The sequence below is a fragment of the Saimiri boliviensis genome, chromosome 17 (assembly GCF_048565385.1).
Source record: "Saimiri boliviensis isolate mSaiBol1 chromosome 17, mSaiBol1.pri, whole genome shotgun sequence".
Classification (NCBI taxonomy): Eukaryota; Metazoa; Chordata; class Mammalia; order Primates; family Cebidae; genus Saimiri; species Saimiri boliviensis.
In genome coordinates, this window is record NC_133465.1 from 47,170,486 (window position 1) to 47,191,999 (window position 21,514).

Genomic DNA, 21,514 nt, shown 5'->3' on the forward strand with positions numbered 1-21,514 from the left:
ACGTGAGCCTGTGAGGTAGAGGCTGCAATGAGCCACGATTGCGCCACTGCACTCCAACCTGGGTGACTAACAACAGACTAGCAATGGAGCAAGACCCTGTCTCAAAGAAAAAAAGGAGCAGTGCTGGCTGTGGCTGCTATTGGCGGGGACAGGCACAGACAGGCCTCCCAGCAAGAGCTCAGCCAGGGAGTCTACAAAGTGCTGTGTGCAGGCACTGGGAGGCAGGGGTTCATTCCCCTGGGGGAAGGGAGGCGAGAGGGCTGGGAGCAGGACCCTGAGGGTGGCTGGCACCACTGACCACTGAGGGTTCCAGGCATTCCAGCCGCTCCAGGCCAAGCCTCCGAGGTCTCCTCCCCACAGGTGCCCTATTGCCAAGCCTTGTCCCCCAAGGTCTGAAGACCTGATGACTTCTGGGAGGCTTGGGTGACTGTATGCAGGCCCTTCCATGCGCCCTTTTGCCAGTAGCTGCAGAACCTCTCCCACCACCTTCAGGCAAAGATGGCCCTCCCACCTCCGCCCCATACCTGCAGTGACGGGAGCTCAGTAAAGCGGCCACGAACTTCTAGACAGCCTCATCCTGGCAAAGTCTGTGCTGTCTTTGGCACGTTGCCTGGCCTCTCTGTCTCAGGGACCCCTTTCTTTTTGCTGTTGGTTGTTTTTGAGACGGAGTTTCACTCTGTCGCCCAGGCTGGGCTGCCAGTGAGTACCGTCAGTGAGTACAATCTCAGCTTACTGTAACCGCTGCCTCTGGGTTCAGGCAATTCTCCTGCCTCAGCCTCACAAGTAGCTGGGATTACAGGTGCATGCCACTAAGCCCAGCTAATTGTATTTTTAGTAGAGATGGGAGTTTCACCATGTTGACCAGGTGGGTCTCAAATTCCTGACCTCCGGTGATACACCTGACTCGACCTCCCAAAATGCTAGGATTACAGCCAGGAGCTACCGCACTGGGCCTAATTTTTGGTAGTTTGAGATAAGAGTCTTGCTCTATTGCTCAGTCTGGAGTGCAGTGGGGCGATCTCAGTCCACTGCAACCTCCGCCTCCCGGGTTCAAGCAATTCTCTTGCATCAGCCTCCTGAGTAGCTGGGACTACAGGCAGGTGCCACCATGCCCAGCTAATTTTGTATCTTTAGTAGAGACCAGGTTTCTCCATGTTGGTCAGGCTGGTCTTGAACTCCTGACCTCAGGGGATCCACCCACCTCAGCCTCCCAAAATGCTGGGATTACAGGCATAAGCCACCGCACCCAGCCTAATTTCTTTGTTTTTAGTAGAGATGGAGTTTCACCATGTTGGCCAGGCTGGTCTTGAACTTCTGACCTCAGATGATCCACCTGCCTCGGTCTCCCAAAGTGTTGGGATTATAGGCATGGGCCACGGTGCCCAGTTTCACTTCTTGTTTAATTGACCTTCATTTGCACAGCTGGCAGGGCTGAGGCTCTTGAGATTACACGGTAAAGTACTCAATGAGGGCTTAACAAATGGTAACAGCTATTGTTAATATGATTATTAAACAAGAGTTGGCCAGGTGCAGTGGCTCAGGCCAGTAATCCCAGCACTTTGGGAGGCCAAAGCAGGTGGATAGCTTGAACCCAGGAGTTCGAGATGAGCCTGGGCAACATGGCAAAATCCCATCTCAACAAAGAAAACCCATAAAATTAGCTAAGTGTGATGGCCCATGCCTGTAGTCCCAGCTACCCAGGAGGCTGAGGTGAGAGGAATACTTGAGCCTAGGAGGCAGAGGTTGCAGTAAGCCATGATTTTGGCAAGCCAACCTAGGTGACAGAGTGGGATCCTGTCTCACAAAATATAAGTGTCAGGTAGGAGCAGGGGGTCAGTAGCTCATGTCTATAATCCCAGCACTTGGGAGGCAGAGGCAGATGGATTGCCCGAGTCCAGGAGTTTGAGAGCAGCCTGGACAACACAGAAAGACCCCCATGTGAAGGAAGGAAGGAGGGAAGGAAGGAGGGAAGGAAGGAAGAAGGAGAAAGAAAGAGAGAGAAAGAAAAAGGAAGGAAAGAAAGAAAAGGAAGGAGAGAGAAAGAAACAGAGAAAGAGAAAAAGAAAAAGAGAGAAAGAAAGAAAGAAATGGAGAGCGAAAAGAGTGAGCCAGTAGAGTCACTTAAGCAAGGCACTCAAACTTCTCTGGTCTCCAAAGTGAAATGAAAGGAGAAACAGCCAGGCGCAGTAGCTCATGACCGTAATCCCAGCACTTTGAGAGGCTGAGGCAGGAGAATTGCTTGAGCCTGGGAGGCGGAGGTTGCAGTATGCAGAGATCATACCATTGCACTCCAGCCTGGGCAACAAGAGCGAAACGAAACTGTCTCAGAAACAAAAAGAAAGGAGAAACATCTCCGACCTCAAGGGTGTCAGAAGGAAGGCACTTACTTAGCACAGGGCCCAGCACAAGGAGAGCTTGATCAGTAAGCGTCACCTGTTCCTGGCTCTCCAAGAATGACCCAGGACAGAACCCCACCTTCCAGAACAGGTCGCAGCTGGCTTGCAGTTAAAATCAGTCAGGGGTTTCCACCCCCATCTTCTGTAGAATCAAATTCAGAGACCTTGGCCTGACAGACAAGGACCTTCCCGTCAGACTTTTGCTTTGCTTTCCAGCGTTGTTTCTGGCTGTCTCACCCGTTCCTCTCCCAGACTGGACACGTCAACCCACTGTCACTTCTCACACCCTCTCTCTAGGAAGGTCAGATCTCCAAGTCATCGCTGCTGCAGCTGCCAGGAATGCCAGTGCCTTCCCTGGGGCCCAGCAAACACCTCCTCCCCAAATCTCACTCACTCCCTCTTCCTGGATTGGAATGACCCTCCTGCCTCCAGCGCCCAGACTCCGAGCTCAGTGCTCATTCTCACACTCTTCTGCGATTTCTCACTGGAAGACAAGAATCTTGGGCATCTCTATTCCCAGGACCTTGAACCAAGGCTGGCAAAGAGCAGCCCTAGGGACACATTTGGTGAAAAAATGAATGAATGACCAAGGATCTAGCCAAGGCAGTGCCCATGGCCTTCCTTGGGAGACGTGATACTTCTCCCAAGATCAATACGAAGTAGGTGCCATGGTTAATTTTATGTGTCAACTTGACTGGCATGGGGTGCCCAGATTAAACATTATTTCTGGCCAGGCATGGTGGCTCACACCTGTAATCCTAACACTTTGGGAGGCTGAGGCAGGCAGATCATTTGAGGTCAGGAATTTGAGACCAGCCTGGCCAACATGGTAAAACCCCGTTTCTACTAAAAATATAAAAATTAGCCAGGTTGGCCGGGCGCTGTGGCTCAAGCCTGTAATCCCAGCACTTTGGGAGGCCGAGGTGGGTGGATCACAAGGTCGAGAGATCAAGACCATCCTGGTCAACATGGTGAAACCCCGTCTCTACTAAAAATACAAAAAATTAGCTGGGCATGGTGGCGCATGCCTGTAATCCCAGCTACTCAGGAGGCTGAGGCAGAAGAATTGCCTGAACCCAGGAGGCAGAGGTTGCGGTGAGCCGAGATCGCGCCATTGCGCTCCAGCCTGGGTAACAAGAGCGAAACTCCATCTCAAAAAAAAAAAAAAAAAAAAAAAAAATTAGCCAGGCATGGTAGCATGCACCCACAATTCCAGCTACTCATTGGACTGAGGCACAAGAATTGCTTGAACCCAGGAGGCAGAGGTTGCAGTGAATTGAGATTGTGCCACTGCAGTCCAGCCTGGGTGACGGAATGAGACTGTCTCAAAAACAAACAAAACCATTATTTCGGCCAGGTGCGGTGGCTCACGCCTGTACTCACAGCACTTTGGGAAGCTGAGGCACATCACTTGAGATCAGGAGTACTTATTATTGTTTTTTTTTTAATTGTCCTTTTTTTTTTTTTGAAACCGGGTCTTTGTATATTTAGTAGAGATGGGGTTGCTCCGTGTTGGTCAGGCTGGTCTCGAACTCCTGACCTCAGGTGATCCTTCCACCTCGGCTGCCCAAAATGCTGGGATAACAGGCGTTAACTACCATGCCCAGCCTGAGACAGGGTCTTGCTCTGTCACCCAGGTTGGAGTGCAGAGCGATCAAAGCTCATTACATGTCATTCACAGCTTCTCAAATAATGAAAAAAAAAAAAACAAACCAAACCAGAAAAGCCTGCTACATCCTTGACCTCCTGGGCCTCAACAATCCGCTCATCTCAGCCTCAGAGTAGCTGGGACCATAGGTGCCATCCATGCTGGGCTAATTTTTTTTTTTTTTCTTTTCATTTTTTGTAGAGACAAGCTCTCACTATACTGCTTAGGTTGGTCTTTTTTTCCTCTCTTTTTTCTTTTTTTTTTTGAGACAGAATCTTGCTCTGTCCTGCAGTGGCACAATCTCGGCTCACTGCAACCTCTGCCTCCCGGGTTCAAGTGATTCTCCTGCCTCAGCCTCCAGAGTAGCTGGGACTACAGGTGTGCACCAGGCCCAGCTAATTTTTTGTATTTGTAGTAGAGATGGGGTTTCACCATGTTGTCCGTGCTGGTCTCGAACTCCTGACCTTAAGTAATCCACCCACCTTGGCCTCCCAAAGTGCTGAGATTATAGGCGTGCACCACCGTACCCACCAACTGTCCTCTTTTAAACCAAGTGACATGCTTTCTGGGATGAGGTTGTGTACATGTTTTAATTTTTTGCTAGTTTGACTTTAATGACTTATTTATTTTTTAGTAACTATTTTTAAATTGACGCTTTTTTTTTTCTTTCTTTCTGAGCAAGGTCTCGCTATGTTTCCCAGGCTTGTCTCAAATTCTCGGGCTCAAGTGATCCTCCCACCTCAGCCTCCCAAGTAGCTGGGACGATAGGGCCATGCCACCACACCTGGATTAACACAATTTTTAAGAGCAGTTTTAGTTTCACAACTGATAAATTATTTTTGACTATTTTAATAACTTGTCATTCAGTGCAGCACCTGCCTTTTTGAGAGTTCTATCCTGTCTCCACTGGTATTGCAGATTCTGACATAGAAATGTTGACCTTGGCAGAGGGCAGATAGAGAGCTTCCTCCAGATGGACAGGGCCACGTCTGCTACTCCCTGCGGATGGCTGCTCCGCTAAGCCTGCTCACATCACCGAAGCCTGCATTTCCCCTCTGGTCTTACTGAAACCCAGAGACTCAGAGCTATCCTGCTGCCTCCCTGACCAAGCCTACTGAAAAAGAGGCAAGGTTAGTCTGGGGAGACTCGTTCCTAGCTGTGGCAGATGCCCGTGGTGATGTACCCAATGCCTTATCCATATTTATCTTTCCTACTGTCAGAACCCTGAGTCTTATGCCAGGTGCGTCAGGTTACACCTATAATCCCAGAACCTTGGGAGGCCAAGGTGGGAGGATTGCTAGAGGCTATGAGTTCAAGGCAAGCCTGGCCAACGTATGAAGACTCCATCTTTACAAATCATTTTTTTTTTAATTAACCAGGCATTGTGATATGTACCTATAGTCTGTAGTCCCAATTATGCATGAGGCTCAGGCAGGAGGATCACTTGAATCCAGGAGTTTGAGGCTGCAGTGAGCTGTGATCATGCCACTGCATTCCAGCCTCGACGACAGAGCAAGACTGTCTCTTTTTTTTTTTTTTTAGGTAGAGTTTCACTCTTGTTGCCTAGGCTGGAGTGCAATGGCACGATCTCGGCTCACCGCAACCTCTGCCTCCCAGGTTCAAGAAATTATTCTGCCTCAGGTTCCCAAGTAGCTAGGATTACAGGCATGTGCCACCATGCCCATCTAATTTTGTATTTTTAGTAGGGACAGGGTTTGTCCATTTTGGTCAGGCTGGTCTTGAAATCCCGACCTCAGATGATCGGCCCTCCTCAGCCTCCCAAAGTGCTGGAATTACAGGTGGGAGCCACCATGCCCAGCCAAGACCCTGTCTCTTAAAAATGAAACAAAGAAAAAACCTGATTCTTATTGAGGGGGTATGCAGTTAAAATACGCTCCATTTCCCAGCTCTCTCTGCAGCAAAGGATGGGCATGTGACCTATCTCAGGCCAAGGTCCAGATAAGTCCCCAGGGTGGATGTCCCTTCTGAAAATCAAAAAGGCAAAAACTTTCCAGGAAATTGCCCATTGCCCTTTCCCTGATTCTGCCTACCTGGGACCCCTGTACTTTCTCATTTCATCCTCATATTAGGTAGATGAAGAAGGCATCATCCTCATTTTTCTCTTTCTTTCTTTTTTCTTTTTTTTTTTTTTTTTTTTTTTAGGCGGAGTTTTCGCTCTTGTTGCCCAGGCTGGAGTGCAATGGCGCGATCTCGGCTCACCGCAACCTCCGCCTCCTGGGTTCAGGCACTTCTCCTGCCTCAGCCTCCTGAGTAGCTGGGATTACAGGCATGCGCCACCACGCCCAGCTAATTTTTTTTTTGTATTTTTAGTAGAGACGGGGTTTCACCATGTTGACCAGGATGGTCTCGATCTCTCGACCTCATGATCCACCCGCCTCAGCCTCCCAAAATGCTGGGATTACAGGCTTGAGCCACCGCGCCCGGCTTCTTTCTTTCTTTTATTTTAAAGATGGGGTTTCACCATATTGGTCAGGCTGGTCTTGAACTCCTGACCTCAGGTGATCCGCCCACCTCAGCCTCCCAAAGTGTTGGGATTACAGGCATGAGCCACCGCGCCCGGCTTTCATCCTCATTTTTTTTTCTTCCTCAGTCTTCTCATTACACAATTTTTTTTTTTTTTTTTGAGACGGAGTCTCACTCTTATTGCCCAGGCTGGAGTCAGTGGTGCAATCTCAGCTCACTGCAACCTCCACCTTCTGGGTTCAAGCAATTCTCCTGCCTCAGCCTCCTGAGTAGCTGGGATTACAAGCACACCCCACCACACCCAGCTAATTTTTTGTTTCTTTTTTAGTAGAGATGGGGGTTTCACCTGTTGATCAGCCTGGTCTGGAACTCCTAACCTCAAGTGATCTGCCTCGCCTTGGCCTCCCAAAGTGCTGGGATTACAGGCATGAGCCACAGTGCCTGGCCTCATCCTCATTTTACAGGTGAGGAAATTGATGTTCAGGGAAGCTTTCTCAAGACTTTCTCAAGTTTGCAAGTCTCAGATAGCTCCTCCATGAAAACTGAAGTGGCCAACTCACTGCATTGAAATTAACTGGCCTTAAGTTTCCCATTTTGGCCAGGCTGCCAGGAAGCTGAGAGCCTACAGTCAATCTAGCACTGCCCCTTACCATGGGGACTTAGCTGTCTCCTTTCCCTGTCCTCACCACCTGTCATGAGGCTTGAGAGATCAGTCCTTTTCTGTAAGCTGCCTCTAGCCCTCTTTTGGAAGGCTGGGGTGGGGAAAACGGTGTTAGTGCGGTGGTTATCTATCTTCACTGGCTTCTCCAGATCTCTCCACTCTGTGCTGGGCGGTGGGCTCTGGTTTCTGCTTGGGCAGGGCCCGTAGGGAGCTCTGGTACAGGGGAGTGAGGTCACAGCCTCCCCCTGTCAGGAAGCCTCATCCACAGGATCTTGTCCCAGGGTGCACTCTCCCTCCTCCCAGGCTCAGGCCGGAGGTGATATTGCTATAAATAGCCTGGTACCCTGTCCTCTCCCTTGCTCTTTCCTATACCTGCCCAAACCTTTGCAAACCGTTCCCTTACCACACTCTCAAGTCACCCAGTTTGAGTGTTTCCTGCCAGAGTCCGGAACACAGAGCACATACAAAGGGCTCCATTGGCTGGGTGTGGTAGCTCACACCTGTGCCACAATGAATGACAAGTTATTAAAACAAGTCTTAAAAATAATTTACCCAGGCACAGCAACTCATGCCTGTAATCCTAGCACTTTCAGAGGCTGAGGCAGGCGGATCACCTGAGGTCAGGAGTTCAAGACCAGCCTGGCCAACATGGCGAAACCCCATCTTTACTAAACAAACAAAAATTAGCTGGGCATGATGTGCGCCTGTATACCCAGCTATTGGGGAGGCTGAGGCAAGAGAATCACTTGAACCCAGGAGGCAGAGGTTGCAGTGAGCCAAGATCATGCCATTGCACTCCAGCCTGAGAGACAAGAGCGAAACTCCATCTCAAAAAAACAAAACAAAACAAAAAAAGTCGGGGGGCATTGTTAAAAAAGATTTTGAGATCCTCTAGAGCTCTGAAAACTCTGTCCTCCACCCCACTCCCCTGGCTCTGGTCAGAGCTCAGCTCTGTCTCATCCCTTCATGTCTGGACCTTACAGCCACCCCCATATTGGAGGCACCCCTGCCTCCAGCCCCAGCCCCACATCCCACTAATCCTCTGTGAATAAGGCCGTGGCCTCCCTCCACTGCCCTGAGCTCCAGGTGGGCATAGAAAGCAGGCATCGGGCCCGGCCAAGGCAGGCACACAGGCACCACATGTTCTCAGGTTTGCTAGGTGCGTTCAGAAAGGAGAATATGGGGTTGTGGGCGGGGGAACTGTCACATGAGCTGAAGGACAGACCAATGTAATGGGTAAAATCATCGATGGTGTGCATGGGGCATCGTGGAGCACAGCAGGAGGGGCACCCGCTCATCCCGACTGGGGACAGAGGTGGGGGAGCAGGTGTTCCTGGAGTCAGGTCTGAGCCAATCCCGGCGGCTGAACAGTGGAGGCACACAGACAGCAGAACAGCATTGACAAAGAACCCAAGGGGCATGCTGGCTGTCATGGGCACGGCTGAGGGCCGAGTAGGTAGTGGGGGAAAGATACGGGAGGTGGGAAGGTGCTGGGGTGTGCCCACGGCTGACCAACAAGGGGCCTGGACTCCAACCCATAAGCCTTAAGCGTTAAGCACAGGGGACATCTGCCATATTCACATTAAGCCCAGATGGGAGGAGAGTCAGCCAGGAGCTTGCCCGTTTGAAAGCACAAAGCCAGGCGCAGTGGCTCACGCCTGTCATCCCAGCACTTTGGGAGGCCAAGGCAGGTGGATCACCCGAGGCCAGGCATTCAAGACCAACCTGACCAAAATGGAGAAACCCCATCTCTACTAAAAATACAAGGAAACTAGCTAGGCATGGTGGCACATGCCTGCAATTCCAGCTACTCGGGAGGCTGAGGCAGGAGAATCATTTGAACCCGGGAGGTTGCGCTCACCGAGATTGCGCCATTGCACTCCAGCCTGGGCAACAAGAAACTTTGTCTCAAAAAAAAAAAAAAGAGGAACCAGGCTGACCTCCCTGAAGTGGGGCGCTCACCCCCATTTCCCTCTTTCCCCTCCTCGTCCTACAAGTGCTTTATCAGGTTAAAGCCACTCTGGCTCCTCCAACACTCCTGGCTCCCCAACTCGCCTCTTCTAGTCCTTCCCACATGCCAGGCAGCCCTGAGGACCCGCAGGACCCAGCCTCAACTTCCCCATCCCATTCCCCTCAACAGCCTCCAACGCATCTGTGTTATTTTTATTTTCTTTGCTTTGGTCTATACAAAAAAACCAATAACCAAAAACATAAAGCGATAATAATAAAACTCTCTGCTGGGACCTCCCCCGGCCCCCTATACCATGTGCAGGAGATGGGGGGGGGGTCTGAAACAGGAAGGGGAAGAGAAAGCCCCTCACCGCACACCAGAGGGGTCAGCCAAGAGCACTTCTCGGGGTCAGCTAGGGCAGCTGTGTGGGTGGGACCGGGGTGTGAGGGAGCTGTCCCCAGAGCTCCCCTGGGAGTGAGGGGCCAGCAAAGCCAACTAAGCACCCCGGAGAGAGAAGCCTAGTCTCCTGGAGCGGGTGACTCACTCTGTACCTCCTCCCCATCTCCCCTGGATGGTCCCTGAACTTTTCAAGAGAACCTTTGGATTTCGGGGGTTTGGGTCTTCAATCTGGGTTCTAGAGACCCTGGGGGCTTAGCGCAGTTGGTTGTTGGAGTCTGGTGAGAAAAATCAGACCCAGAAGAGGAACCAAAGCCCTTCCGGGCCCAGGCAGCTGGAGACAGGGAGGCTGGCGTGGGGAGTATGGCTGGGGGAAAACACAGTGGGTGCTTGAGTCTGAAGCTTCAGTGACCAGGGCCATGGGGGCGGGGAGGGGGTGTCAGGCCCTGGACCCATGCCCAGGACAGAAAAGCAGGAGCAGAACACTATCCCAAGAAAGACCCTACGGAGGACCTCTGGAGGCGCGGGGAGCAGCAGGAAGTGGCACCCCGGCTTCCCCAGCTCAGGCACTTTTCTGTCTCGCCCCAATCGCCTGCATGGAGAGCCTCTCAGATGAGGAACTGCACCTGGGGGAGGGGGACAGACCGGGGTCAGGGGCTTGGTGGATCTGTCTCCCCAAAAGTTCATGCCACTCCTTGTCACCTGCCCACCACCCCCAGAAGGGGCCAGCAGGAAGAGGACTCCCCACCCCCACCAAAGACAAAAGAGGAAGGCAGGCCGGGGCACGCCTCACTTGGGGAAGCTTAGCAGCGAAGGTTCCCCCAAAAAAGGAGCTCGGGTTTTAGTTGGGGAGACGGGAGGGCCTCCAGCAGAAGGAGGTTGTAGAGAGGAGGAAAAGCCTGAAGACAGGGGGCCGTACTGGGGCCAAGCCGCCTAGGCCAGCATGTGGTCTGCAGCAGGGTACGGGGGCCTGAGGCCGTCGCTGTAGGTGTCGATGGGGTAGTCTCCGTCCACGTCCAAGTGCATGTCCAGGGGGTCAAGGGGCACATCACTGGAGTACATGGGACGGTAGGTGGCATCCATGTCTGGGGACGGAAAGTGGAGCTCTGTCCAAGCGTCTACCAGCTGCTCTGCAGGGGGCATTCTGCCCAGCCCTCACCCACCTCCTCCCCCCATGCCCACCGAGGTGGGCCTGAGCCCCTCCCCAAACCCCACAACAGGGCATCTAGACTGGGGGGTGCATGTGGACGACACACAGCAGTTGCCACCAGTCCTCTGGCCCTAGAGGCACAATATTGCCCCCCACACCCACACACAGCCGCCCAGGCTCTCCAGGGTCCTGAAGAGCCCAGCACACACTTACCATCTCCATAGGGTTCATTGATAGGGATCATGCTCTGGGCCTGAAGGAGAGAGAAACATGAGTGGAGAGGTTTGAAAATGTAGGCTCTGGTTGGATCTCAGCTTAGCGGGAGGGAGAGATGCTTCTAAAAAGGGGAGTAAGGCCAGGCGCCATGGCTCACGGCTGTGATTCCAGCACTTTGGGAGGCCGAGGCGGGCGGATCACTTGAGATCAGGAATTCCAGACCAGCCTGACCAACATGGTGACACCCTGTCTCTACTAAAAATACAAAAAAATTAGCTGGGCGTGGTGGTGCATGTCTGTAGTCCCAGCTACTCAGGAGGCTGAGGAAGGAGAATCGCTTTAACCTGGGAGGCAGAGGTTGCGGTGAGCTGAGATTGTGCCACTGCACTCCGGCCTGGGTGACAGGAGTGAGACTCCATCTCGAAAAAAAATTAAAAAAATAAAAAATAAACAAAAGAGGGGGCCAGAGAAAACAGAGCCCTTGGAGGAATAGAGCATGATGAAATGGAGTCACCTAGTCCCCTGATGTACTCATGTCCTCAGTGCTCCAGAGGGAGGAGGGTTCCCCATTCATGGGGTGGGGGCTCCTGCTGGACTAGAGCAGCTCAGGCGAGGACGGGAGGAGGCAGAGGACTCAGGAAAAGACCGCCCATAGCCTATCCAGCACCTCCACACAAATTAGGAAAAGGCACCCCCTCCTCAAACACTGTATACTCATTTGGGCAAAATAAAAATTGGCATTTTGTGGATATATGGTTCCACCTACTTCCATCTGCTAGGAATTGTTATAAATGATCAATTACAAAATAAAGATCTAGAAAGCCGACAGGAGTAGAAGTCCCTCTAAAAAGGTTGCCCTTGGGCAGTACACAACTTGCACAACCATCTACTGCAGTCCAGCCTAGGATACTCACAGCCTCCCAGGCAGCTGGGTCATGCTTGAAGAGGGAGTTGGTGAGCTCCACCGACACACGCTTCCGGTAGTCTGGGTTCTTATCCTCGGAGATGCGGAACAGGACGGCAGCAGCGTAGGTGGCTGAGCAGAGAGGAGAGGAAAAGCCGGGTCAGACGGCCGCCGGCCTCCATCATGGCTGGGGGAGGGGGACCCAGTCTCCTGCCTTCCTCCAGCTCACCAGTGCCCTCGTTGCGGGAATGCAGCAATTCCATGAGTGGGGCCGAGGCCCCCTCTGCATCAATGGCATCCGCCGCCTCCTTGTCCTGGGCCAGCTCACACAGCACCCCAGCGGCCACACGCTGGATGTTCTCCATTGATGCGTACAGGAGCTGGGGAGAGGGGATGCGGGAAGCAAGGGAGCAGTGGAAAGGGATGAGGCAGATTGGACAACACACCCCACAGCCCTGCCCACCTCCACCCTGTAGCAATTCCACAGTGGGAAATGCGTCCTCACCACGGAGTGTTATTGCTTTAACTGGGCTGAGCGTTGTTTATGGGCTACCTTGAAATTACCCGCATCTAACCATTGGAATCTAGTGTCAATGACCTCAATGACATGAAAGATGTTAAACATTTTTTTTTTTTTGAGATGCAGTTTCACCCTTGTTGCCCAGGCTGGAGTGCAATGGCACAATCTCGGCTCACAGCAACCTCTGCCTCCCGGGTTCAAGTGATTCTCCTGCCTCAGCCTCCCAAGTAGCTGGGATTAGGGTAGATTGTTGTCTCTACCAAAAACACAAAAAATTAGCTGGACATGGGAACCTGCCACCATGTCCAGCTAATTTTTTTTTTTTTTTTTTTTTTGAGACAGAGTTTCGCTCTTGTTACCCAGGCTGGAGTGCAATGGCGCGATCTCGGCTCACCGCAACCTCCGCCTCCTGGGTTCAGGCAATTCTCCTGCCTCAGCCTCCTGAGTAGCTGGGATTACAGGCACGCACCACCATGCCCGGCTAATTTTTTGTATTTTTAGTAGAGACGGGGTTTCACCATGTTGACCAGGATGGTCTCGATCTCTTGACCTCGTGATCCACCCACCTCGGCCTCCCAAAGTGCTGGGATTACAGGCTTGAGCCACCGTGCCCAGCCTATTTTTTGTATTTTTGGTAGAGACAGGGTTTCACCATGTTGGCCAGGCTGGTTTCAAACTCCTGATCTTGTGATCCGCCCACCTTGGCCCCCCAAAGTGCTGGAATTACAGGCGTGAGCCACCACGCCCGGCCTAAACGCTTGTCTGTTACGGTATTTGCACATATTCTCCCAGTTTGCTGACTTTTTTAAATGCTTTTTTAAGGTTCTTTCTGAAATACAGATGTTTTTCATGTTTATGTGATTGAATTTCAAGATTTTTTTTCTTCCATTTGATCTCTTTCCTTGCTTTGATGCTTAGAAAGTCATGCCCATCCAGGGGTTGCTAAGTAGTCAGTCCTGGTATGTCCACTTTGCTCCAAACTCCTCCGAAGACCTCTGGATGCCTGGTCCAGGCTTCCCAAATCTGGGACCTTGCCCTCTAAGCAGTGGTGGGGGAACCTCTCCTGCCCATCTGCCCCAGACTCACCTGTACAAACAGGGGGATGGTGTTGAGCCGGAAGATCTCCATGCGGTTCATGGGGTCCCGGGCGAGGATGTGCAGGGCTCCGGTGCAGCCCTCCACAATCTCCTCCATCCTCACACCGTCCTGCATGGAGAGGCAGGGGGCATGGGACGGGTACCTTGGACATGGTCACAACTCCCGACCCTGACAGCTGAATCAAGTTCACAGGTGCTTGGAATTGGCATCCCTTGCAACTGACGTCCCCATTCACACACACACCCCCAGAGGATACCCTGTCCTCCCAGGAAGGCTGTCACAGGCACCAACAGCTCACATACCGTGTAGGGCTGCTGTGTGCCTGCAGCCATGTGACGCTGAGCATCCTGGTGAGCCTTGACCAGCAGTTGGACCAGGCGGGGGATGACCGCTGCCTCCTGCAGGGGGGCATGGTTGGCTGGGCACAGGGCCAGATTCCTGATCAAGCCGATGGTTGCCTGGCAAAAAAAGGGGCAGTGATCAGGAGCACTCCTTGGGACATCTGAAGGATCCCAAGCTTCCCAGCTTCAGGTATCCCCTCCCTCCTTCACCTTTCCCCGAGGCCAGACACAGGCATCCTGGAAGATCTCCAGAGAATGAGACCACCCCACCCGTGTCACTTATTCCACAGGATCTGGGGGTGCTCACAGCTAATTATTTTCTTTTTTTGAGATGGAGTTTTGCTGTTATAGCAGATCTGCTGAATTGGGACCTGCAGTCTGTGTGTGTGTGTGTGTGTGTGTGTGTGTGTGTGTGAGAGAGAGAGAGAGAGAGAGAGAGAGAGAGAGATTGTTTATTTGTTTGGATTTTTTTTCAATTTTTTTTTTTTTTTTTTTTTTTTTTTGAGATGGAGTTTTGCTCTTGTTGGCCAGTCTCGAGTGCAATGGTGAGATTTTGGCTCACTGAAACCTCCACCTCCCTGAAATCTCTGCCTCCCGGGTTCAAGTAATTCTCCTGCCTCAGCCTTCTGAGTACCTGGGATTACAGGCATGCACCATCAGGCCCAGCTAATTTTCTGTTTTTAGTAGAGACAGGGTTTCTCCATGTTGGTCAGGCTGGTCTCAAACTCCTGACCTCAGGTGATCCACCCACCTTGGCCTCTCAAAGTGCTGGGATTACAGGTCTGAGCCACCGAATCCGGCCGCCTTTTCAATTTTTTTTTAAGAGGTGAGTGCCTCACTATGTTACTACCCAGGATGGTTTCAAACTCCTGCCCTCAAGTGACCCTTTCACCTTCCCCTTTGCCTCCCAAAGTGCTAGAACTACAGATGTGAGCCATGGCACCCAGCCTCCTGTTTTTCTTTTCTTTTAAGAGATGGGTTTTTGCTCTGTCACCCAGGCTGGAGTGCACTGATGCAATCATAGCTCACTGTAACCTCCAACTCCTGTGCTCAAGCAATCCTCCTACCTGGGCCTCCCCAGGAGCTGGGACTACAGGTGTGCACCACCACACCTGGCTAATTTTTGTTGTTGGCTGGGTGGAGTGGTTCACACCTGTTATCCCAGCACTTTGAGAGGCCGAGGCAGGCGAATCACCTGAGGTTGGGAGTTCGAGACCAGCCTGACCAACATGGAGAAACCCCATCTCTACTAAAAATACAAAATTAGGCCAGGCTCGGTGGCTCAAGCCTGTAATCCCAGCACTTTGGGAGGCTGAGGCAGGTGGATCACGAGCTCAAGAGATCGAGACCATTCTGGTCAACATGGTGAAACCCCGTCTCTACTAAAAATACAAAAAAATTAGCTGGGCATGGTGGCACATGCCTGTAATCCGAGCTACTCAGGAGGCTGAGGCAGGAGAATTGCCTGAACCCAGGAGGCGGAGGTTGCAGTGAGCCAAGATCGCGCCATTGCACTCCAGCCTGGGTAACAAGAGCGAAACTCCGTCTCAAAAAACAAAACAAAACAAAACAAAACAAAACAAAAAAACAAAATTAGCCGGGTGTGGTGGTGCATGCCTGTGATCCCAGCTACTCCGGAGGCTGAGGCAGGAGAATCTCTTGAACCCAGGAGGCAGAGGTTGCAGTGAGCCAAGACTGCGCCACTGAACTCCAGCCTGGGCAACAAGAGTAAACGCTCCATCTCAAAAAACAAAACAAAAAAATTTTGTTGGCCGGGCGCGGTGGCTCAAGCCTGTAATCCCAGCACTTTGGGAGGCCGAGGCGGGTGGATCACAAGGTCGAGAGATCGAGACCATCCTGGTCAACATGGTGAAACCCCGTCTCTACTAAAAATACAAAAAAATTAGCTGGGCATGGTGGCACGTGCCTATAATCCCAGCTACTCAGGAGGCTGAGGCAGGAGAATTGCCTGAGCCCAGGAGGCGGAGGTTGCAGTGAGCCGAGATCGCGCCATTGCACTCCAGCCTGGGTAACAAGAGCGAAACTCCGTCTTAAAAAAAAAAAAAAAAAAAAATTTTGTTGTTGTTGAGACAGGTCTTGCTATGTTGTCAGGCTGGTCTCAAATTCCTGGCCTCAAGCAATCCTCCTACCTTGGCCTCCCAAAGTGTTGGGATTACAGGCGTGAGCCACTGTGCCTGGCCCTGGAACCTGCAGTTTAATGAAACCGCCCGGGGTACTCAGTTGCATTTTGAACTCTGAGCTCTGCCCTAGGGGATGGTGGAGCTACAAGACAGAAGGAATCTGGAATTTTGGGGCAGAGCCATTGTTGAGGTCTAAACTGTTACACGAGAGAGAAATAAACTTCTCTCTTATTCGAGCCACTGTATCTGGGGCTTCTTTGCTACAGCAGCTTTGCCTATGCCGACACAGTGCCTACGCCTGCCGCAGGGAGCTCCTTCCCCGCGCCTAACCGCAGTACCTTGACCAGCGGCCACTGGTTGGGCTGGTTGAGCAGCTTCACGATGGCCGGGATGCCATAGTTGAGACGCACAGAGTTCTGGGCCATCTCGGCCTCGGGATGGCGGCTAGTGAGATGGCGCAGGGCGCAGACGGCAGGCTCTGTGATGTCGTCCTTGTCACCCGCGCGCAGGATGGCGTGGATGAGAGCCTCCACTCCGCTGTTCTGTGTCACTAGCGTCTTGTTCTTGCTGTTGTTGCATGTGAGGTTGGACAGCGTGCCCGTGGCACAGGTGAGCACGTTGACGTCATCCACGCTCAGCTGATTCACCAGAATCTTCAGCACGCTCTCCAGGCCCTCCTGCAGGGAAGGAAGGGATGGGGGAGTCAGGGAGCAGCCAACTCCAGGGGGCCTTCTCAAATATGTCCCAGGGGAGCAGGATGAGCTAAAAGGGTCAGTCCTGCCTGTGTGTGCCCGGGAACTTTCATCCCTATGCCCCGCCATGCCCTGTGGGAGGATGTTACTATCCCATGCTGCAAATGAGGCAATGAGCCTCAGAGAGGTTGGGGAACTTGCCCACAGACACACAGCTAGTGGCTGGACCTGAAGCCATGCCTGGCTCTAAGCCCCAGGCTCTTCCCTCCACCTCATCAGCCTCTCCCTGGGACCCTCAAACCCAGGAAGAACTGTCCTCGGTCCAAAGTACAGTGGCCAAGAAAGGCCTCAAGACCAGGAGGCAATTGTTGAGGGGGCCGCATACTTCAGCGGCCTAGCTGAGCCACATCTAATCGCTTCTCACCTTTCTGCACCCTCACTACTGCTCCACCACCCTGGGGCCCGGAACCAAATCCACTTCCAGGAAAATCACTAACTCAGACGTCTCACTTCTCCCAGAGGGACATGTGGGCCTTGTGGTGGGACAGAAAAACCCCAGCTTGAAGATGAGGGTCTTCAAGGCATTTCTATAGCCTCAGCCACACGAAAGAGAATGAGAGCCCCAGTCCTCCCACAGTACCTAAGGTCGGATGCCCAGACAGGAGGCTGGATGGGGCAGCTGAAGAGTCAACCCCACGCCCAGACACCTCCTCACCTGCTTGGTGGCCACGTCCGAGAGGTTGCGCAGGGTCCACAGGCAGTTCTGCACCAGGCGTGGGCTGTTGCTGGTCAGGTGCTTGCCCAGCGCCTGCATCCCACCTGGGGCGGGGATAGGGGTTCCATCAGCCACGGGGAAGCATGGCTGACTGAGCCTGGCGGCTGGGCAGAGCCCCCCCCACCAGCCGCCCTCGAGGCCATCACACTCACCGGCCTCGACAATGGCAGGCTTATTGCTGGGACACACAGACAGCACCTTGAGCACGCGACTGGTGGTCCAGAGCAGCTTCTCATAACTGTAGTTACGCATGATCTGCACGAGGGCCTGGGGCCCACTATTGGCCAGGATGATCAGCTGTGGGCGAAGAGGGGATGAGTGTGAGATGGACAGGGAATATGACTGGGAACAAGGAAGGGCGAGGCAGGAGACAGATCTGTCATTACTGAGCTTCAGCTAAAGCACGAATAGTTCGGTTTTTTTCTTTTAATGTATTTTTTTTTTCTTTTTCTTTCTTTCTTTTTTTTTTTTTTTTTGAGTTTCATTCTTGTTGCCCAGGCTGGAGTGCAGTGGCACAATCTTGGCTCACTGTAACCTCCGCCTCCAGAGTTCAAGTGATTCTCCTGCCTCAGCCTCCCGAGTAGCTGGGATTTACCATGCCCAGCTAATTTTGTATTATTAGTAGAGACGGGGTCTCTCCATGTTGCTCAGGCTGGTCTTGAACTCCCGACCGCAGGCGATCCATCCGCCTTGGCCTCCCGAAGTGCTGGGATTACAGGTGTATCCTGTGCCCAGCTGTATTTTTTTCTTTTTATAAAGATGGGCGGAGGGGGGGAATCAATCTCGCTATGTTGCCCAGGTTAGTCTTGATCTCCTAGCCACAAGTGATCCTCCCACCTTGGCATCCCAAAGTGCTGGGCTAAGAGGTGTTGGCCACCACACCCAGCCAAACACCCAATAGGTTGTTTTTGTTTTCATTTTTGTGTTTTGAGATAGCGTCTCCCTCTGTTGCCTAGGCTGGAGTGCAGTGGCGTGATCTCGGCTCACTGCAATCTCTACCTCCTGGGTTCAAACAACTCTCATGCCTCAGCCTTCCAAGTAACTGGGATTATATGTGTGTGCCACCACGGCCAGCTAATTTTTGTATTTTTAGTAAAGACAGGGTTTCATGGCCGGGCGCGGTGGCTCACGCCTGTAATCCCAGCACTTTGGGAGGCCGAGGCGGGTGGATCACGAGGTCAAGAGATCGAGACCATCCTGGTCAACATGGTGAAACCCCGTCTCTACTAAAAATACAAAAAAATTAGCTGGGCATGGTGGCGCGTGCCTGTAATCCCAGCTACTCGGGAGGCTGAGGCAGGAGAATTGCCTGAACCCAGGAGGCGGAGGTTGCGGTGAGCCGAGATCACGCCATTGCACTCCAGCCTGGGTAACAAGAGCGAAACTCCGTCTCAAAAAAAAAAAAAAAAAAGACAGGGTTTCATTATGTTGGCCAGGCTGGTTGCAAACTCCTGACCTCAGGCAATTCACCCACCCTGGCCTCCCAAAGTGCCGGGATTACAGGTGTGAGCCACCACGGCCAGCCCACCCCAATAGTTTCATGACTGTTACATAAGCCAACATTTTGGAAAAAAGGATAATACCCAGTGCTGACAAGGATGTGGCAAAACTATCTTCATATTCATACCCATTACCAGTTGCAGCGCTGGAGATTAGTCCAGTCCTCATGGAAATCAATCTCGCCATTTGGATAAAAGCCTAGAAGTGTTAAAAATCTTTAACCCCGGGCCGGGCGCGGTGGCTCAAGCCTGTAATCCCAGCACTTTGGGAGGCCGAGGCGGGTGGATCACGAGGTCGAGAGATCGAGACCATCCTGGTCAACATGGTGAAACCCCGTCTCTACTAAAAATACAAAACATTAGCTGGGCATGGTGGCACGTGCCTGTAATCCCAGTTACTCAGGAGGCTGAGGCAGGAGAATTGCCTGAACCCAGGAGGCGGAGGTTGCGGTGAGCCGAGATTGCGCCATTGCACTGCAGCCTGGGTAACAAGAGCGAAACTCCGTCTCAAAAAAAAAAAAACAAACAAACAAACAAAAAAAAAAATCTTTAACCCCACTGATGAGAATTGTTTCCACTTGACAAAGGCCATATGCCCAAAGACAGTAATTACAGCATTGTTTATCAAGTTGGGGACCGGGCGTCATGGCTCATGCCTGTAATCCCAACACTTTGGGAGGCCAAAGGTGGGCAGATCACAAGGTCAGGAGATCGAGACCAGCCTGGCCAACATGGTGAAACCCTGTCTCTACTAATACAAAATTAGCCAGGCATGGTGGTGCATGCCAGTAGTCCCAGCTACTCAGGAGGCTGAAGCATGAGAATCGCTTGAACCTGGGAGGCGGAGGTTGTGGTGAGCCGAGATTGCACCGTTGCACTCAAGTCTGGGCAACAAGAGTGAAACTCTGTCTCAAAAAAACAAAAACAAAAACATACACATCATACAGGCCAGGCCAGGCACAGTGGCTCACACCTGTAATCCTGGCGATTTGGGAGGCCCAGGCGGGCAGATCACTTGAGCCCAGGCATTTGAGACCAGCCTGGGCAAAGTGAAGAAACCCCATCACTACAAAAAATAAGACAGGGGCCGGGTGTGATAGCTCACGCCTGTAATCCTAGCACTTTGGGAGGCCGAGGCCGATGGATCACAAGGTCAGGAGTTTAAGACCAGCCTGGCCAACATGGTGAAACCCCATCTCTACTAAAAATTCAAAACTTAGCTGGGTGTGGTGGTACATGCCTTAAATCACAGCTACTCAGGAGGCTGAGGCAGGAGAAGCACTTGAATGCAGGAAGCAGGTTGCAGTGGGCTGAGACTGCACCACTGCACTCCAGCCTGGGCAGTAGAGCAAGACTCCAACTCAAAAAAGAAAAAAGAAAAAATAGGCATGGTGGCATGTGCCTGAAGTCCCAGCTACTTGAGAGGCTGAGATGGGAGAATCATCTGAGCCCAAGAGGTCAAAGCAGCAGTGAGCCCTGATTACACCACTGCACACCAGCCTGTGTGACAGAGTGAGACCCTGTCTCAAAATACAATAATAATAATGATAACGATAATGATAATAAGGTTGGGCATAGTGGCTCATGCCTGCAATCACAGCACTCTGGGAGGCCCAGGCAGGTAGATCACCTGAGATTGGGAGGGTTTTTTTTTTTTTTTTTTCTTTTTATCAATGTCTATTTGCAAAGAGATTGGGAGTTTGAGACCAGCCTGACCAACATGGAGAAACCCATCCCAACTAAAAATACAAAATTAGCTGGGCGTGGTGGCAGGTGCCTGTAATTCTAGCTACTCAGGAGGCTGAGGCAAGAGAATGGCTTGAACCCGGGAGGCAGAGGTTGCAGTGACCTGAGATCGCACCACTGCACTCCAGCCTGGTCAACAGAGCAAAACTCCATCTCAACAAATAAAAAATAAGGCAAAAAAACAGATGCAACGTTGCAGATTGTGATGGTGACAGGGATGTGCACACATCTGTAATATGCCCACAGAACAGCTCTTAAGGAAGCGCATTGCAATGACAATAGTGGCTGTATGAGGATGAGTGATTTTTTTCCTTATCCTCAAAACAGTAATTGTGAGCAATTCAGTCGCATGATGGAGCATGTATCGCCGCACCTAGATCTCATCTAAAAGGAGTAAGCAGGCAGCAGCCTGAGGCTGTGCAGGAATGGAAGGTGACTCAAGGGTGGGCTTCCGGCCTTGGGAGGGCTGGGGGGCCCACCTTGCTCTCCTGGTTGCCGTAGGCCAGGAGCTGCAGGCAGTCGGTGGTGATGGCCAGGAACTTGGGGTTGTTCTTGTTGAGCAGGGGCACCATCTTCTGCAGCCCATCGGCCAGGCGCACCGCCATCTTGGCACCCTCCTGGTTCAGGAGCAGGTTGTGCAGCGTGGTGATGGCGTAGAACAGGACCGACTCCACAGGGGAGCTGGGGGGTGGGCAGGGGTTAGTATGCTGAGGCCCCACATGTCCCCGGCACACATGTGAACCTGGCACAGGTGTCCACCTCCCCCAGGTAACCTCCCCCATACTGACACCCCTCTGGAAATATCCCTTTGCAAAAATCTCATCATTCCTTGAGCCTGCCCTGCTCTGAAGCATGAAGCAAACAGCACCTCTCTTCTCCCAGCTGGGACAATGACT

The 21,514-nt window shown here is 52.1% G+C and overlaps 1 protein-coding gene across 6 annotated transcripts in view; it reads right to left on the bottom strand.

The window, feature by feature from the left end:
* Nucleotides 1-9,337: 9,337 nt before the first annotated feature.
* Nucleotides 9,338-21,514, bottom strand: part of JUP (junction plakoglobin) — a 31,587-nt gene continuing 19,410 nt past the window's right edge. For 3 of the 6 annotated variants that reach the window (XM_039476405.2, XM_010330626.3, XM_039476406.2), the window contains exons 5-15: nt 21,098-21,299; nt 17,526-17,670; nt 17,314-17,417; nt 16,245-16,583; nt 13,727-13,882; nt 13,413-13,532; nt 12,036-12,186; nt 11,817-11,938; nt 10,900-10,939; nt 10,456-10,621; nt 9,338-10,162 (exon numbers count right to left, since the gene is read on the bottom strand). In XM_039476405.2, the coding sequence (XP_039332339.1) occupies nt 10,470-10,621; nt 10,900-10,939; nt 11,817-11,938; nt 12,036-12,186; nt 13,413-13,532; nt 13,727-13,882; nt 16,245-16,583; nt 17,314-17,417; nt 17,526-17,670; nt 21,098-21,299 (1,531 nt within the window). In that variant the 3' untranslated portion in view covers nt 9,338-10,162; nt 10,456-10,469. Of the gene's footprint in view, nt 10,622-10,899; nt 10,940-11,816; nt 11,939-12,035; nt 12,187-13,412; nt 13,533-13,726; nt 13,883-16,244; nt 16,584-17,313; nt 17,418-17,525; nt 17,671-21,097; nt 21,300-21,514 lie in introns of all 6 variants that reach the window. The other 3 variants (XM_010330630.3, XM_074388711.1, XM_010330628.3) reach the window with 1 other exon arrangement.